This window comes from Salmo salar, chromosome 18, assembly GCF_965601325.2.
Source record: "Salmo salar chromosome 18, fSalSal1, whole genome shotgun sequence".
Classification (NCBI taxonomy): Eukaryota; Metazoa; Chordata; class Actinopteri; order Salmoniformes; family Salmonidae; genus Salmo; species Salmo salar.
Genome location: NC_138308.1, coordinates 82,814,772 through 82,834,003, shown reverse-complemented (window position 1 = coordinate 82,834,003; position 19,232 = coordinate 82,814,772). Strand labels below are relative to the sequence as shown.

Genomic DNA, 19,232 nt, shown 5'->3' with positions numbered 1-19,232 from the left:
TCCTCCCAGTACCTACTACCATACCCCGTTCAAAGGTACTTCAATAGTTTGTCTTGCCCATTCACCCTCTGAATGTCACACATACACAATCCATGTCTCAACTGTCTCCAGGCTTAAAAATCCTTCTTTAGCCTGTCTCCTCCCCTTCATCTACACTGATTTGAAGGGGATTTAACAAGTGACATCGATAAGGGATTATAGCTTAATTTGACCTCTTAGTCATTTAGCAGATGCTCTTATCCAGAGTGACTTACGGTCCATGGAATTCAAAACCCACAAGCCTGGCTTTACTAGCGCCACGCTCTACCAACTGAGCCACACGGGACCGCAGCTTTCACCTGGATTCACCTGGTCAGTCTATGGAAAGAGCCGGTGTTCTTAATGTTTTCTTCATGTTTTGTATGCTCAGTGTACGTTGTTTTGCTATTCTTGAATTGGAATTTCAAGGAATCTTCTGAATTGAAAGAAATGAAATGGAATTGACCCCAACCCTTCCCAGCACATCAAAGCACAACTGTCACAAAACCTTTTGAATAATCATATTCTCTCTACTGTCAGAATGAACAAATATGTATTTTTTTTCCAAATGTGTTTACATAAATGATTTATGACAGAAAATACGTGATACAAAACATTCTTTGAAGACACAAAGATATTGTCCAATACAAATGGCGATTCACCAGACGGTGGAAAAAGTACCCAATTTTCATACTTGAGTAAAAGTAAAGACACGTTATTAATAGAACATGGCTCAAGTAAAAATGAGTCATCCAGTAAAATACTACTTGAGTAAAAGTATCTGGTTTTAAATATACTTAAGTATCAAAAGGAAATGTAATTGCCAAATTATACTTAAGTATCAAAAGTAAAAGTATAAATCACTTCACATTCCTTATATTAAGCAAACCAGACGGCACGATATTCTTGTTTTTTCAGACATAATTTACAAACATAATTTACAAACTAAGCATTTGGGTTTAGAAAATCTGTCAGATCAGAGGTAGAAGGGATGACCAGGGATATTCTCTTGTGTGTGAATTTGACAATTTTCTTGTCTTGCTAAGTATTCAAAATGTAACGAGTACTTCTGTGTTTCAGGGAAAATGTATGGGGTAAAAAGTACATTATTCTCTTTAGGAATGTAGTGGAGAGAAAGAAAAAGTAGTCAAACATATAAATAGTAAAGTAAAGTACAGATATCCCCAAAAAATACTGAAGTAGTACTTTAAAGTAGTTTTACTTAAGTACTTTACACCACTGCTATTCAGTCATCAAAAACAATGACATTCACTTTATTCAATTTGGCATTTAGGCTAACGTCAGTTATATTTATTTGCATATGCATTTGAAACAATGGCTACTTCAAAATGATTCCATTAGACACAGTGAGAATTCAAATGGTAAAAATATGAAACCTTACAAGTGTATTGTACTGTATAATTGTTGTATTGTATGCAATACAATATGTTAACTTTACATTAAGAAACAACTTGGAAAGTTGACAGTGACAAATATGAAAATGCTATTCTATTTTCTTACAACAGACTTATAACAGATACTGTATGTTTCATCTGACAGGCAATGGCTGGTTCTTAAGCATCCAGGAAGGCATTATACTAAGATGTTTCTATTACAGTAGCATCCCATCATATTCTCTTAGTTTTCTAGTCAGTCTAGCTGACCACCTCTAACCTCAAAGTGAAAAATCTGTCTGTGCCTTTGAACAAGGCACTTAACCCTAATTTGCTTATGGGGCGCCGTATTACTATGGCTGACCCTATAAGACAAATTAAGTATGACTCAATTTGATTGGAAATTTCAACATGTAATGAATTTTGGAATAACCAAATAAATTGGCTTACAGAAGTGTATGAGTTGCCTAAAAGCTAATGTAGATCCAATTGTCAGGATATAATAAAGTGGTATACTTTATTATAATATGTAATTAATCATCTTAATATTATAGATGAATGTGTAAAAAAAAATATGCATTTGCAGTATGTAAACTTAACATATTGTAATGAACAGTAATGACATTTACTCTCATGGGTGACCAATAAGAACTAGCTGAAAGACACACCCCTAATAGGCCACACTTCCTGAACAGAACCTAAGGGTTGTATTAAAAAGACCCAGCTGCTAGGTCAACCCAGCGTGAGAGTAAAAATACACAACTGATGGTTAAATTAACCCATGTTTGGGTAATCCCAACAACCCAACGTGTTGGTTTATTCACGCAACCCAATTGACACGGTCAAAATAACCCAACGTGTTCTGTCCACTATTTAACCAGCGCTGAGTTACCAAATAACCCAAATTGGGTTGTTTTTAGCACATCGTTTTTTGGAGCCTAGTGAATACAACCCAGGACTCCCAGACTTCTGTCTACTGCTGCGCTCCAGATTGTTCAGCACCCCCAGACCTTATCTATGTGTGTGTGTGTGTGTGTGACCCTAGCTAACCACCTCTATTTCACGTCTACTTCACGCCACACCCCAGTTTGTCCAGAACCCTCAGGCCTTTCTCCAGGTAGTCAGCCCGGCTCAGCCAGAAGGACTCCTTGTCCTTCATGATGTTGGCCAGCACCGCTCCACCCATAAACACCATATGTTTACGGCTTGGGGGGTCCTCAATGCGGATCTTAAACTTCTGCAGAGATGAAGGGAAGGAAGACGGGTAGGGGAGTGGGTAGACAAATATACGGTAAACTAAGATAAAGGAACACATAATACCATTTCTGTCATTAAACAGGTTTACTTATTGTAGTGTGTGTGTATAGTAGTGTGTGTGTGTGTATTGTAGTGTGTGTGTGTGTTGTAGTGTGTGTGTGTGTGTGTGTGTGTGTGTGTGTGTGTGTGTGTGTGTGTGTGCGCGCGCGTGTGTGTGTGTGTGTTTGTGTGTGTGTGTGTGTGTGTGTGTGTGTGTGTGTGTGTGTGTGTGTGTTTGTGTGTTTGTGTGTGTGTGTGTGTGTGTGTGTGTGTGTGTGTGTGTGTGTGTGTGTGTGTGTGTGTGTGTGCGTGTCCATACATGTGTGTGTGCATGTGCATGCATGTGTGCGTTTCCTTGCATGTGTGTGTGCTTACAGAGAGTTTCTCAGTGTCCCCCTGCAGCACCTTCTCCAGGTATAGCTGTTTGATCTCTCTCTCCAGTCTGGAGGGAAGGCCGGGGTACATAGTGGTGCCTCCTGACAGAACAATGTGCTTGTACAAGTCAGACCTTCAGGAGAGAGAAACAATATGGTATAAGACAAAAAGTATGTATGTACAGTTGAAGTCGGAAGTTTACATACAACTAAGCCAAATACATTTAAACTCAGTTTTTCACAATTCCTGACATTTAATCCTAGTAAAAATTCCCTGTATTAGGTCAGTTAGGATCACCACTTTATTTTAAGAATGTGAAATGTCAAAATAATGGAAGAGAGAATGATTTATTTCACATTTTATTTCTTTCATCACATTCACAGTGGGTCAGAAGATTACATACACTCAATTAGTATTTGGTAGCATTGCCTTTAAATTGTTTAACTTGGGTCAAACATTTCATGTAGCCTTCCACAAGCTTCCCACAATACGTTGGGTGAATTTTGGCCCATTCCTCCTGACAAAGCTGGTGTAACTGAGTCAGGTTTGTAGGCCTCCTTGCTCGCACACACTTTTTCAGTTCTGCTCACAAATTTTCTATAGGATTGAGGTCAGGGCTTTGTGATGGCCACTCCAATACCTTGACTTTGTTGTCCTTAAGCCATTTTGCCACAACTTTGGAAGTATGCTTGTCCATTTGGAAGACCCATTTGCGACCAAGCTTTAACTTCATGACTGATGTCTTGAGATGTTGCTTCTATATATCCACATACTTTTCTCTCCTCATGATGCCATCTATTTTGTGAAGTGCACCAGTCCCTCCTGCAGCAAAGCACCCCCACAACATGATGCTGCCACCCCCGTAATTCACGGTTGGGATGGTGTTTTTCGGCTTGCAAGCCTCCCCCTTTTTCCTCCAAACATAACGATGGTCATTATGGCCAAACAGTTCTATTTGTGTTTCATCAGACCAGAGGATATTTCTCCAAAAAGTACGATCTTTGTCCCCATGTGCAGTTGCAAACCGTAGTCTGGCTTTTTTATGGCGGTTTCGGAGCAGTGGCTTTTTTCTTGCTGAGCGGCCTTTCAGGTTATGTCGATATAGGACTCGTTTTACTGTGGATATAGATACTTTTGTACGTTTCCTCCAGCATCTTCACAAGGTCCTTTGCTGTTGTTCTGGGATTGATTTGCACTTTTCGCACCAAAGTACGTTCATCTCTAGGAGACAGAACGTGTCTCCTTCCTGAGCGGTAGGACAGCTGCGTGGTCCCATGGTGTTTATACTTGCATACTATTGTTTGTACAGATGAACGTGCTACCTTCAGGCATTTGGAAATTGCTCCCAAGGATGAACCAGACTTCTGGAGGTCTACAATTTCGTTTCTGAGGTCTTGGCGGATTTCTTTTGATTTTCCCATGATGTCAAGCAAAGAGACACTGAGTTTGAAGGTAGGCGTTGAAATACATCCACAGGTACATCTCCAATTGACTCAAATTATGTCAATTAGCCTATCAGACTAATTAAAACGAGTTTTAATGACTCCAACTGAAGTGTATGTAAACTTCCGACTTCAACTATATGTATGCATACAGTTTTAATTGTAGTTTAATAAATCAACTATAGTTTTATAATACCATAGCTTCATTTATTTAGTACAGCTACCAAACAAAATAGCTTGGGCTCCTTCACACCTATGTAATGTGTCTAATTATGTGTCATATCCACATATATAGAACAACTATATAACTCTTGCACAGATCTCTAACTCTAGCATGGGCTCACAATGTAATGTACTGTAGGACCTGACGCTACAGGCTAGCCTCCTCCACTTGTATGGCATTAAAAACAAACAACAGAAAAGTTGGCTACAGCAGCACACAGTACAGGATGAGGCTACAGTAGCAGTTAACCCATGTGGAGACCAACAGCACGAGGGTGTATCTCTGACCTGAGATCTATGTCAGCAGCCTGGATGGTGTTGAACAGCAGCTCAGCCACGCCTGCACCCTCTACGTTGATGAGGTGGGGCTGGAAGAGGGCCTCTGGGGCTCCGAACCGCTCCCCTCCCACCATCACCTGTCGACCGTCAGGCAGCTATAGCAGAGAGAGAGTTAATAAATACTGTGGTTCTCGGTAGCTCAGTTGGTTGAGCATGGTGCCTGCAACGTCAGGATATTGGGTTCAATTCCCGGGACCACTAATACATTGAAAATGTGCATGACTGTACGTCGCTTTGGATAAAGTGTCTGCTAAATGGTCTATTATTATATTACTTACAAATTCCCACCTTTATTCTCTGATGGATTTCATTTTATGTCATGATTGATATACAGTGCAGAAGCTATAGGCTACAGATTCATATAGGTTAGCCTGGGAGTTTTGCAACATTGCTACATTGCTGTAAACACAGAAACAGATTGCCACCATTCATAAATAATAATGAACATTCTCTCTGATTGACATGAGAGGAGAGGCGTTTTCTACAGTACCATGTATGACTCCACCAGCACGGTGGTCTCTGTAGCCAGTCTCTGCTCCTGCTCGATGTTGTATCCCACGTAGCACAGCTTCTCCTTCAGCATGCGGACCGTCTCAAAGTCCGCCGAGTGGTTAAAGGCATAGCCACGCAGCAACAGCAACTGAGAGGGATCATAGGTGATGTAGATGAACATAAATACAGAAACAGTTTCTCTAGGGCAATAAATAACTAAAAACTGTCCATTTTTAAGACGTTTGCATTGATTATGATTGACACAAGGGATATAAAGGCATAGTTTTGTTCATAAGGTGACAGGGTGGTAATATATGCAGAAACACACCTTGATGAGGTAGCGCGTGATGTCACGTCCTGCGATGTCCAGCCTGCGTGTGAGGTGGGGTAGAGAGTAGCCCTCGTACACAGGACATATATGGGTCACCCCGTCCCCCGAATCCACAACCACGCCTGTCAACAAACCTAGAGACAGGACAAGGCAAGACACACAGGGTCACATAACAGACAGTATGAAAGTGACTGTGGGTTTGAATCAGTGCCCTACAAGACTGTGTTAGCCCGCTGAGCTAAAGTCTAGGCATTTATACCACAGTATATCATTATATATTACAGGGAGAGCCATGTCTGTGAGTCTCGTCTCCCCTTACCCTGGGCATAGAGTGTGAGCACGGCCTGAATGGCCACGTAGATGCCGTGGAACTGGTAGGTCTCAAACATGACCTCAGCGATCTTCTCGCGGTTCTTAGTGGGGTTCATGGGCGGTTCTGTCAGAAGCACCTTGAATCAAATGAAACTTCATTGATCCCTAACATTACAACATATACAGAAGGCAGGTGGAATGTCAAAAGTGTTTTCTAAACGAACCATTTTCATAATAGTCTACTAAAACTTTGGAAGTTTAACAGACTAAATGGATTTCATACCCATGTCGCTCCTTCAAAAATGTGATTTTATCTCAATCTTAATCAAAGGTTATTAAAGGAAAAAGGACAAATAAAAGAATCGTGACCTTGCAGTCTGGGGGGCTGATGTCCAGGCGCTCGGGGCCGAAGGTGTAGTCCCACAGATGAAGCATGTCTTCCCAGGAGCGCACCATGCCGTTGTCCATGGGGTAGGACACCTCCAGCATGGAGCGACACTCACTGGCCTCGTCACCCACCATCAGGTCCTATAGGTTAGGGGTTAGAGGTTGGAGGTCAAGCCCAGGGTTGGGGGTCAAAAAGGGAGTTGTTTTGGATACATTTGATCATACAGAAATATGCATACAGAGTACAGACATGGCAATTTGAAGATATTAGGCTAGCTCTCAAACATGATTGTCAGAGAGGGGATTGACAGTCTTTGGAGACGGCTAATATTCAACTGATGCTTTCACAATCATACACAGCACAGCAAAGAGCAGAGGACACTTCAGTGGCTCTGTCAGTGTTTGTGTTTAGGCTAGAGATCAACCGTCATTGCTCCATTGATCTCACCTTAATCTCGATGTTTCCGACTTTGGTGTTTGACCGGATGATGGGCCGACCCACCAAGGCAGGGAAGATATGCTCTGGGAAGTTGGAGCCAGCGAAGCCACACTTGACAAACTGCACGGGAACCAATACGAAAGAAACATGATGGTATTGCATACTTTCAACAGTCTTTCCATAGTATTTCAATACACTTTCTGTAGTCCTTAAATACACGTTCAATACACTTTCAATACGAGGGGTGAGGGACAGTTCAGGCTCCTGAAAAAGTTATTGTTTTTGTGCATTGAGTGGAAACCAAAATTTAACCACAGAGAATGTCACTTCTCTTGTGCTGAACTTATACAAAATATTTTCAGTTCAATATTAACAGTGGATGTGTCAAACTGTATCAAGTCAGCAACAACACTGTAAAATGCATCTTGAAATAGTAAAGTATACATTTTTATTGGGACATTTCTGTCTATTTACCTGTGTGCTTACAACACCATTTATTGAAATGTCCTAACTTGTCTATGCAGCCAAGACACATTCCATAGCCTGAAGGTGTACAATACATTCCAAGCACCAGCCACAAGTGGAGGTAGAGTAAGCTAGTCTACAGTCATCAGTTAACATGTAGCTCATGAGTCTAGTGTGTTTTTGCGGGACAGAAAGTTTAAAGGGGCTTCCAATGGCCATTGATATGGTGCGAGTGAACTCAAGAAGCATGGGGAATGGAGAATTCTTTCAATTATTTGCTTGTGTTCCTTCTTCCCGTCCAATAACAGCTCACTCCACGACGTCAACACCATGTATGGCAGTGTGTGTGGATAAGAGGAGTCTGCGACAAGTCCAGACAGACGTGCACTCATATTAGACCCACACCCTTACCTAGCGCGCAAAGAGAGCAGCCTGCTTCATAGGCTTCTACGACACCATACCGTTTAACGTGACAGACACTGTTATCACCTTTACGAATAAAATGTTGCAGCTTTGTAGCAGGATGCTTAGAAAACAACTTCATTTGTGCTGTTGTTATCAACACAAATATACGTGATTAAGATATAGTCTATTACTTATTGCAAATTGTTAAATCCCGATGCATATTACTACTCTCATAATTCATTCCAAATCCTAAATAAACATTCAGTATTATAATTTTTTAACTCCATGGGGTAGTGATATATACAATTAAAAAAAGTAATTAAAATAACGTTAAATCGACACTCACTCACCCCTGTGCCATTGTCACAGACGACAACCTTTCTGCCCTCGCTGTCCATGGTTCACTGATGCTGCTGGAGAGGAGAGGATCTCAATCTGTTCCCTCCAGTCGGGGCTCTCAGGTGGGCTAATCCAATTAAGCAACACGTTTGGATTGCTTTCAAAACATGCGGGAAATATTCATGCAAAATGCATATAGGAGCTACAGCAGCTGTATTCTTCTTCCTTCAGTAATTTGACATGTGGGCGGGGTCAAAATAACAGGGGGGGGGGAGGGGGGGGGGGGGGGGCGATGCCGACTGGGCGTACAGGAAGGCTATGTGTCGATATGTCTACACTGTACAGTCATTCTGCTGGTGTCAAAACAGCTCTTATTAGTTCAATCGGTGGTGTCAAAATAACTCTTATTAGTTAAATTATACACTGTCTGATTCACACTTCTCTTTCTTCAATAAAAAAAAGTCAGATAATGACGTAGTTTGTCGTAAGCCTTTAGAAACCAGCCCATATTTAGTATTTAGTATTTTATTAGGATCCCAATTAGCAGCAGCAGCTACACTTCCTGGAGTCCACCCAGGGTTATAACAATACATCATAATAAAACAATACATCATACAAGACAGTGTGCATTATACAAACGTGTATTGCTCCAGTATTACACATTTACAATTTAAATATCATTTACAATATCACAATGTGTGTCTGATTGTAGAGTATCTGTGTGTGTGTGTGTGTGTGTGTGTGTGTGTGTGTGTGTGTGTGTGTGTGTGTGTGTGTGTGTGTGTGTGTGTGTGTGTGTGTGTGTGTGTGTGTGTGTGTGTGTGTGTGTGTGTGTGTGTGTGTGTGTGTGTGTCTTCACAGTCCATGCTGTTCCATGAGGTGTATTTTTTTTTATATCTGTTTCTAAGTAAAATTCTACTGGTTGCTTTAGTTACTTGATGTGGAAGAGAGTTCCATGTAGTCATGGCTCTATATAGTACTGTGCGTCTCCTCGTACGAGCTGTGTGCTAGTCGTTTGGACAGACAGCTCAGTGCTTACAACACGTCAATACCTCTCACAAAGGCATGTAGTGATGCAGTCAACCTCTCCTCTACAGTACTTTGAGTCAGGGGAGATTGACATGCATGTTGTTGATATTAGCCCTCTGTGTACATTGAAGGGCCAGCTGGGCTGCTCTGTTCTGGGCCAACTGTAATTTGTCTATGTCCTTCTTTGCAGCACTTGATCAAATAACTGGGCTGTAGTCCAGGTGTGATAAAACTAGTACTTGATTGGTTGATTGTGATGTCAAGAAAGCAGAGTTGTGCTTGGTCAGGGACAGACCTCTCCCCGTCTTTGCAACCGTTGCATCAATATGTTTTACCATGTCAGTCTACAATCTAGGGTTACACCAAGCAGTTTAGTCTCCTCAATTACCACATTATTCATTATAAGATTCAGATGAGGTTTAGAGTTGATCAAATGATTTATCAGAAAATACAATGCATATGAGCCCCCCTCCCAAACAAACAAACAACAAAGGTCCCATCCTCTTTCACCCTATCCACTGTTCACGCCGTTTCACATGGAAACGCTGGTGGACTCGTTGCTCACAGACTTCAACAGGTTTGGATAAAAATACTTTCATTTATTCCAAATGCATACATCAGACACATTTTTTAAAAATACTTATTTTTCTATGAATGAATCCCATGACAATGTATTGTATGGTGATATTTATATGGGTAGGCCTATATGGGGTGGCAGGTAGCCTAGTGGTTAGACCAGGGGTGGGAACTCCAGTCCTCCAGGGCCTGATTGGTGTCACACTTTTTCTCCATCCCTAGAGAACACAGCTGATGAATCAAATGTCATTCTAAAATGAAGATCATGATTAGGTGATTATTGGAGTCAGGTGTGTTAGCTGGGGCAAAACTGTGACACCAATCAGGCCCTCGAGGACTGGAATTTCCCACCCCTGGGTTAGAGCGTTGGGCCAGTAACCGAATGTTGCAGGATCGAATCCCCGAGCTGACAAAGTAAAAATCTGTTGTTCTGCCCCTGAACAAGGCAGTTAACCCACTGTTCCCCGGTAGGCCGTCATTGTAAATAAGAATTTGTTCTTAACCGATTTCCCTGGTTAAATTTAAAATATATATAGATGAAACTGTCATGTTAAACAAGTCATTCAGTCCTCCAACGTTTATAGGCACATCAATGAGTTAAGACCAAGTTGTGCTTCACTTTATCAATCTTGCTTTCATTTCATTTTTATCCCACTTACTTTGTTTTGCTCTGACAGGCAATTCATGCAATGACATCTCTAGTGAGAGCTGCACAGAGGATTCCACACTGAATGATGACTCATACAACAGTCTAAAAGGATATAACAGGTTTGAACTGGATAATGTTAGAATGAGGATGTTTTGGATACACATCAGCATTGTCATACAGTAGTTACATTATCATAAAACAGGGAAACATTTAAACCATCTATATGAAATGTACAGTGATGTGTAATGTCTTTTCCATGCATTACAAGATTGTCTAGAGACCATTTTTTAGGCTGTGTTAGCTTCAGGGACAGTTATGGTCTGCAACGGTGCCTAATGTTAGCCAAACTAGAAGACTGGGGCTGTGATGCCAATATACTTTAAGGCAGTGACGTGTATGAAGAGAAATGCAGACCTGTCCAATCCAATCAAGCAGTTCTGTGTCCACCAACGACTAATCATGTAGGAAACCAACAGCCTACAGAAGGCAGTGGTCAATGTAAGGGGCTAATTAAGAAATGGGATTAAAGCTAGCGCTCAACGATAGACTACTCAAAGATAGACCCCCGATGAGTTCAACCACTCAGTATCAAAACATATAATATTATAATTCAAGCTCAGTAATTACTCTAAGACTTTTTATGTTTACATTATTTCTATAAATAACGTGCCTGAGAATAGTTATTGCTGTCCTAGAATATGTTATCGCTGCTGACTGACTGACTTTTTTCTACCCACGTTCCAGTCCAAATCTATAGGACAGAGAATTGTAGTGGGTCTTTATAGCAGTAGGTAGTAGCACAGTCATACGGTACTTAGTAACAGTGTACCTTACAGTCATGTGCGATGGTGCATTTTAAGTGCATGTGTTTGTAGATGGTCTAATCCCCAACCTCCCACCCCTCCCCATTCGTCCACTAGCAACCACATCAAGTGTCCATATCAAGTCTCTCATAGAGAACTTCCTGTCCAAGTGTCCAATCTCAAGCTACAGACATAGTAGTTCTACAGTGTCTATTGTCTCTATATATCTGTGGGGTCGGGCCTTCCTGGCTGAGAACTGATCACAGCCTCTCTCTTCAGGATTTAACCAATGAGAGCCTCTCTCTTGCTGTGGTCAGTGACCCGACCCTCAGGATTCGAACTCGCTGTCGCTGCTAACGGAGTTGTCTGGGGTGGAGGTGCCAGTGCCCCGCGGGTCGGTGCTCGTGCTGCAGTCGCTGGCCTCTGGGCTGCCCGGGTGACGCGGGGAGGCGGCCAGCAGGCGGGGGTGGTGGGCGTGATGCTCCTGGGCAGAACCCTCAGGGGAGCTTCCGGAAGGCAGGTGGGTGGGGTCCTGCTGCAGTCTGAGAGAAGAGAGAAAAAAGAAAGAGGAGTATGTTTTAGTTTTTAGAGATATATGGTCGGTTTAAGTGGTACCTAACAGGTACTCTCTCTCAATGAAAGCATTCAGCCTGGTCTCATAGGCTAGATGTAACATAGTAATTATAAATTCGGGACACTAAAATTAACATGTTATGATACATTTGGTATGGTTACATAAGATAGAAAGTTATTTAAGGCAACATAAAAAAGTATGGTGGTTGGTCGAGCGTATAACGCAAACGTCTAGCAACCCAAAACCTGCGTGTTTGAATATCATAACGGATAACTTTTGCATTTCAGCTAATTAGCAACTATTCAACTACTTACTACTTTTTAGCTACTCACCATGTAACTAACCCTTCCCCTAACCTTAACCCTTTAACCTAACTCCTAACCCTTAACCACCTGGCTAACAGTAGCCACAACAAATTGGAATTCGTAACATATCACACGTTTGGCAAATTCGTAACATATCCTAAGAATTGTAATTCGTAACATATCATACAGAATGGATGATGGACATCCACAAATTAATACATAGCATACGAAACATAAGATATCATACTAATTGGAGTGTCCTGGATATCTGTTTACTATGCTACGTGTACCCCTGAGTCCAGTGTGCAGCATTGGTTATGTATTTGATGTAAAACCAAAAGGAAGATGTCCACAGTCCTATATTATTTTATTTTTTTAAATGACTTCTAATTTTTTTTATTTCTTCATTTAATTTAATTTCTAAAATGTTCAATAAGAAGTCAAAAGGTTTCAGCTGAGTAGAGTTCCTGTCTGTCTTAACGTACATGTTCTTTGCCGATGCAGCCCTGTCTCTCTGGCGTCGGTTCTTGAACCAGTTGCCGACCTGTGTGGGTGTGAGTCCCGTGGCCTGGGCCAGGTGCCGTTTCCTGGACGGGTTTGGGTACGGGTCCTGGAGGTACCACTCTCTGAGCAGGCTGCGAGTTCTCTCCTGTGATACATAAAGGACACAATAATGGTCAGTTCCCTGCTTCATGTAACGAACAGTGTTCGTAATAACTATATCTATCACAATGAGATATGACATACACTACCAGTCAAAAGTTTTAGAACACCTACTCATTCTCATTCAAGGGTTTTTCTTTATTTTCACAATTTTCTACATTGTAGAATAATAGTGAAGACATCAAAACTATGAAATAACACATATGGAATTATGTAGTAACCAAAAGTGTTTTATATTTGAGATTCTTCAAAGTAGCCACCCTTTGCCTTGATGACAGCTTTGCACACTCTCACAGAAGATAGCCCTATTTGGTAAAACACCAAGTCCATATTATGGCAAGAACAGCTCAAATAAGCAAAGAAAAATGACAGTCCATCATTACTTTAAGACATGAAGGTCAGTCAATACGGAAAATTTCAAGAACTTTTAAGGTTTCTTCAAGAGCAGTCGCAAAAACCATCAAGCGCTATGATGAAACTGACTCTCATGAGGACTGCCACAGGATGGAAGACCCAGAGTTACCTCCGCTGCAGAGGATAAGTTCATTAGAGTTACCAGCCTAAGAAATTGCAACCCAAATAAATGCTTCACAGAGTTCAAGTAACGGACACATCTCAACATCAACTGTTCAGAGGAGACTGTGTGAATCAGGCCTTCATGGTCAAATTGCTGCAAGGAAACCACTACTAAAGGACACCAATAATAAGAAGAGACTTGCTTGGGCCAAGAAACATGAGCAATGGACATTAGACCGGTGGACATTTGTCCTTTGGTCTGGAGACCAAATTGGAGATTTTTGCTTCCAACCGCCGTGTCTTTGTGAGACGCGATGTGGGTGAACGGATGATCTCCACATGTGTATTTCCCACCGTAAAGCATGGAGGAGGAGGTGTTATGGTGTAGGGGTGCTTTGCTGGTGACACTGTCTGTGATTTATTTCGAATTCAAGGCACACTTAACCAGCATGGCTACCACAGCATTCTGCAGTGATGCGCCACCCCATCTGGTTTGGGCTTAGTGGGACTATAATTTGTTTTTCAACAGGACAATGACCCAACACACCTCCAGGCTGTGCAAGGGCTATTTTACCAAGAAGGAGAGTGATGGAGTGCTGAAATCAGATGACCTGGCCTCCACAATCCCCCGACCTTAACCAAATTGAGGTGGTTATGTGGGAACTCCTTCAAGACTGTTGGAAAAGCATTCCAGGTGAAGCTGGTTGAGAGAATGCCAAGACTGTGCAAAGCTGTCATCAAGGAAAAGGGTCCCTATTTGAAGAATCTCAAATATAATATGTATTTTGATTTGTTTAACACTTTTATGGTTACTACATGATTCCATATGTATTATTTCATAGTTTTGATGTCTTCGCTATTATTCTACAATGTAGAAAAGAGTCAAAATAAAGAAAAATCCTTGAATGAGTAGGTGTTCTAAAACTTTTGACCGGTAGTGTATACAGTATGTGAGTGTAGTATCTTTACTAGGCTACTCCATTGATATCGGTTAGGGAAGATCTCCTAGACCTAAGACATTACAACCAAATAATCGTATAATTGGATGAAATAATTGGATTTAAGGGATAATAATTATAATCCACATTATCAACATAAATATGCTGCACTGTATATTGGCTCAGGATGAAAAGCTTAGTACTGATGTAACCTTGGGAGTGGGGATATCCCCTAAGCTCCCCTGACCTATATACTGTCTATAGCAACAGTGAGTGCTCAGCCTCTGCCCTTTCATCTAATGCTCAGGAACAGACTTTATCCCTTCAATCTTGTAGACAACAACCTGGGCCAGAGACTGACACACAGGGCTTATATTGTTTAACGTCCATGGACCGTCTGTGGAAATGTGACCTGCTCAAAGCGTGTATCTGTCCAGGGTTATGTCTAGGGCTACTCAGTCAGTCCTGGATATTTACGCTGTATGTTCTGGAATGCCTATTCCCTGCCCCGAGGCAAGTGCTTTCATATGCATTTAATTGGGTTTAGTTGATTGAAGTGCTGTCTGCTCCTCTATCATTACCCGGGATGTTCCCTATGGCCGCTGACCAAAAGTAGTGCACTATAGAAGGAATAGGGTGCAATTTTGGAACACAGCCTAGGTGATTGCTCACTGCTGTGAGGGATGGAAACCCCAGAGTAAAATACTGCCGCAGGTGGTCTCTGACACACACGGCTTAAGCAGACTGACTCTCTCCATGGCTGCATCCCAAATGGAACCCTTTTGACCAGGGTCCATAGAGTTTGGGTAAAAAGCAGTGCACTCTATAGGAAATAGGGTGCCATCTGGGACACAGGCCATGAACTACAGCCCTAGCATACGGCAGCACAGTCCTTGTTTAACAGGCTCGCCGGGTGCTCTTTAACTCCAGGATTACTACCTGCAGGTTGAAGTAGCCTGACATCCAGACCTGTTTTGTGCTAAAATTCCACTCCCTTTACTCTGTGTCATATGAGGAGTGGATTGTTGGCACAAACAGACTGGTACCCAGGCTGAGGTTGAAGAGCAGAGGCATGACTTCCCGCCAATGTCCTACACATGTTGAGATTTAGATGAAAATAAAGTTTGAGAATACTTTGAAATGAAATATATATTCTTTGTGTAGCCTATTCAGTCTTTTGAGCTTTAGCCCGTAAGTCATACGGTTCACTTTCATCTCATTCGTTTTGTGATTCCACACATAGATGCTGATGTATGTTGATCAGTGGCAAAGCCAGAGATGGTTGAGCAATGAGATTGTTTAGACAGTCATTTATTGCTTCCCTACACTGTAAAAAGTAATTAGTTCTGCTAACTCCATTTTTCTGTGGAAACCCGTTGCCTAGAACCATTGAAGTAACCCAACTCAAAGTATTGCAGTGTTCAATACTTAATTAATAAAGTGACATCACCACCCATATGGTTATTTTTTAAAGTTGTAAATACTTTTGTTTTATGAACTTTTTGACTCTAAATTGCATGATGTATTCTGAACTATAACGATTGTAGTTACTTGAATGGAATATTTGTTGTACTGAACCTAAAACTGTGGGGTCCCTTCTCCTTAAATTATTAACCTTCCTTACAAATTGTTTTCAAGTGCAATTAGTAAGTAGTTCTGATTAGTAATTTCCAGTGGTTCTGTCTTAATGTTTAATATTGTTTAATGTATTTGATGACTTAACCTGCAGGGATTGTCGATCACAGTGCTCATTCTTCTAGCAGTAAACGGGAAGAGCTGTAAGCATTACAGGATGCTGCATTAGCCTCTGTCATTAAGACTGGTGCACATTACCTTGTTGATGGTGGAAATGGCATCTGTCATTATTGAACGTCAATTTGTCTGACTGTTTTGATATCCGTTCATCATGATAAATTACACCTCAGAACAACAAACTGCTTAATACTATTTTAGAAAAAAAAAAAAAATTCCTTTAAACATGCATACAACATTGTGTAAAAGTCCACAATATTTGAATTACCCACAATCCTCTAAAAACAGAGCCATGTTCACTATTAAGTGTTCATAACTTGCAAAAACACATGAATTCTATATCAGCACAACACAGATAAATTAAGTGTTTATTATTCAAAGATCTATGTCTGACTACTCCGTTGTTATTTTAAGTAAAGACGTAAAACATAATTAAACAAATTCGTTTATATTTATAAATAGCCTACGTGATGTATAATCTTTCGTGAACAGACTACCTAAAGATAACAGTTGACCAAATTATGCTCCATTTTAGTTCTGGGTTAACCGAGATTAAGTGATTTACTATTTCTAACCTTGCAGGGTGGCATTGACCCTATAGTCTGCGTTAAGAGCGATCAGGGCTGGAGAAAAATAGATAACCCTGGTCCATGTCATTTAGACTGAATATGCCAACGTGCCATAATGGGACCTTCTGAATTCATTTCAAATGTTTCAGTGTAAGAATGTAAAAAAAAATGTTTTACAAATTAGCATGCAGTGAGTCAGCCCAGTGTACCCAAGTATTGAAATTCATGGTAACAGATATGAGTTCAATATAAGTAGCTACATATATAAATTATTCTCTAATATATAGCCAGGTGGTGCGTAAAATGGATCATGGAAAGGTGCGTCACTATAGCTATGGAAGGTAAAGTGCCTAACTACTATTGGTGCGAAAGAATATTACTTACAGCTTGGTGTCTCACCTTAAAGCAGTGCGTCTTCTGCTCGCCGTCCCAAATGGTGCGAGGCAGGGGGAACTTCTTGCGGATGCGGTACTTCTCCACGGGTCCCAGGGCACGGCCCCGGAGCCGCTCCGCCTCGCGGTAGTGCGCATCCAGCCACAGATCTTGGAGCTTGGCGTGAGACTCGCGCGTAAAGCGGTGGCTCTGGAGGATCTGGTAAAGCGCCTCGAAGTTTCCTCCGTGGAAGGCAACCAGCGCCCTGGCGCGCATCACTGACTCGTGGCGGTTGAGAGCCTCCCCCGCGGAGCCAGGGACAGCGGCAGGCAGGGACCATAAGAACCGACCAAGGCGCTCGATGTCGCCGGTCTCCTCGAGGTTCTCGCACACCCGAGCCACTTGCTCAGGGGTGAACATAGGCAGAGGGAACATATTTCGGGGTTCTCAGACTTTGTCAACAAACAAAATAGTCTAAATTTGCTAAATGGACATGGCCAATGGTCATATCATTCCAGCTGCCTGGTGCGTGTTCAAATAAAGAGACCGTAGCCTGCGATGAAGTGTCCTTTTACGCACCACGGTCACCGTGCGCCTATAGAGTGATGTGAAAGTTCAGTAGAGTCAAATATAGGCCTAGTTTTGCAGTGGAAAAAGACACCAAACAAAATCTGATTGGTAGCGAGTTGCTTATGTAAGTTGTTTCTCCTCGTTTCTCGGTATTGGCGAGCTATGCTATATGTGAGAAGATTCGTGGCGGGGTCATGCGCTTCCAGGAGTTCAGGCCGTTCTAGTAGGCTAAAGAATGAACGTCAAGTGTCAACCGGTATTTATAGCTAGATGCAATTAGCATCGTTGTAGTTGTTTTGAGACGGATTATGCGCCTCGGAGGTCATTAGCCACTTAGGGGGTGGTGTGTGTGTGGGGGGGTGGGGGGTGGGGGGTGGGGCAGCCTGATCAGATTGTTTGGCTTAGTCGAGGGATACATTGACTGTCAGGCTGATTGGTAAGCTAACAACAAGGATATTTAATTGGTCTGATCTGCATAACCTGCAGGCCGGGCGAAAATCCATTTCAGGCCAGGGGACAGGGAGGGAGGAAGAGGGGCGGCAGAGAAGAGAGCAGGAAAATTTGGGTAAACAACATTTACCCATTAGGCCGGGTTTTCCTGGAAAGAGTTTAATCACCCAAATATAATGAAGTGATGAAAAATCAATAACTTTTCGGTGACCAATAGCATACTTTATATTGGAATAGTAAATGTGTCATATAACTTTTGTGCTTAAAATCGTTTGAAAAAAATCAGGATAGGACGAATGTATAGTGTAAATGTTGGGTGAATTCAGAAAGAGTGGGACATTATATAAACTGGGACATCTTAATCCTGACGCGTTTAATTATTGGTCTGAAAAGAGAAAATAAAAACAATTCTTCCTAACCCTTGCAGAGAACACACATGATCAAAATCAAATCACTTCATTGGTGTGACATCATAGAGGGGCAGAGCACGCGTTAAACAGGAAGCTCACCCATTGAAGGACATAGTACACTTTTTGTTTTATTTTGATGTTAAGGTTATAAAACTGTAATAAATAATGCACTGTGCAAAATTGTGATGTAAATGTGCATACTATGAACTGGTGCATCAAAATATAGTTGCTAACATCATTTCAATTTTGTAATTCAGTCATTTGTGTTATTGTACTATATCCTGTTCGTTTTTTCTTTCTGTTATTAGACTGTTATTTGAGTGAATTCAGAAAAATGTCCGTCTTCTATATCCTGTTCAGACATCTATCCAACATATTAACCCAGAATGTCATACACTTATTAAATCCTCAGATGCTTCCTAATCACACACAAAAAAAATGGAATTGTCATTGGGGTACCATTGGGACCATAATAAGGGTGTCCCAGTTTATCTAATCTGATGTCCCAGTCTACCACATGATTTTGGCTCAGAGTACACAAACGGGTATGTCATGCCTCCTATGAACATGAGTTTTTTGGGGTGTGATTAGGAAACATCTTGAGGATTTCAGAAATGTATCAGGTGTTGGGCTAATATGTTGGATAGATGATGAAAGAGTTTACAGAAGACAGAAATGCAAAACGTGTCCCGCTTATTCCAAATTCACCCTACAGAAAGTTTGGCGACTGATTGTTTTAGGTCTTGGGTAAATTGGGCATATTTCAGACATGCCCAACAGTGATACTAGCAAGAGCAGTG

General features: G+C 41.5%; 2 protein-coding genes across 3 annotated transcripts; both read right to left on the bottom strand.

The window, feature by feature from the left end:
• Window positions 1-1,221: 1,221 nt before the first annotated feature.
• Window positions 1,222-8,503, bottom strand: LOC106577860 (actin-related protein 2). Its single transcript, XM_014156266.3, has 9 exons — window positions 8,268-8,503; window positions 7,057-7,167; window positions 6,591-6,749; window positions 6,229-6,358; window positions 5,907-6,043; window positions 5,577-5,726; window positions 5,036-5,181; window positions 3,084-3,216; window positions 1,222-2,649 (listed from the first exon to the last, which is right to left on the bottom strand). The coding sequence occupies exons 1-9, from the start codon at window positions 8,313-8,315 to the stop codon at window positions 2,479-2,481; spliced, it is 1,185 nt and encodes a 394-aa protein (XP_014011741.1). The 5' UTR covers window positions 8,316-8,503; the 3' UTR covers window positions 1,222-2,478.
• Window positions 8,504-9,863: 1,360 nt separating this feature from the next.
• Window positions 9,864-17,815, bottom strand: six7 (SIX homeobox 7). 2 transcript variants are annotated; one of them, XM_014156267.3, is made up of 3 exons: window positions 17,015-17,815; window positions 12,678-12,841; window positions 9,864-11,855 (listed from the first exon to the last, which is right to left on the bottom strand). In XM_014156267.3, exons 1-3 carry the CDS (start codon window positions 17,435-17,437, stop codon window positions 11,642-11,644), a joined length of 801 nt encoding a protein of 266 aa, XP_014011742.1. In that variant the 5' UTR covers window positions 17,438-17,815; the 3' UTR covers window positions 9,864-11,641. The 2 variants fall into 2 exon arrangements, with proteins under 2 accessions (XP_014011742.1, XP_014011743.1); XM_014156268.3 differs by having other exon boundaries at window positions 17,030-17,815.
• Window positions 17,816-19,232: the final 1,417 nt, after the last annotated feature.

Excerpts from the sequence above, each read along its gene's own strand:
- LOC106577860 (XM_014156266.3), bottom strand. The coding sequence starts at position 8,315 with ATGGACAGCGAGGGCAGAAAGGTTGTCGTCTGTGACAATGGCACAGGG. Across the intron at positions 7,168-8,267 it reads TCTGTGACAATGGCACAGGG|TTTGTCAAGTGTGGCTTCGC; the intron begins GTGAGTGAGTGT and ends GTTCCCGTGCAG. Across the intron at positions 5,727-5,906 it reads TCACGCGCTACCTCATCAAG|TTGCTGTTGCTGCGTGGCTA; the intron begins GTGTGTTTCTGC and ends GATCCCTCTCAG.
- six7 (XM_014156267.3), bottom strand. The coding sequence starts at position 17,437 with ATGTTCCCTCTGCCTATGTTCACCCCTGAGCAAGTGGCTCGGGTGTGC. Across the intron at positions 12,842-17,014 it reads TTAAGGTGAGACACCAAGCT|GAGAGAACTCGCAGCCTGCT; the intron begins GTAAGTAATATT and ends TATGTATCACAG. Across the intron at positions 11,856-12,677 it reads GCTGCATCGGCAAAGAACAT|ACTGCAGCAGGACCCCACCC; the intron begins GTACGTTAAGAC and ends CTCTTCTCTCAG.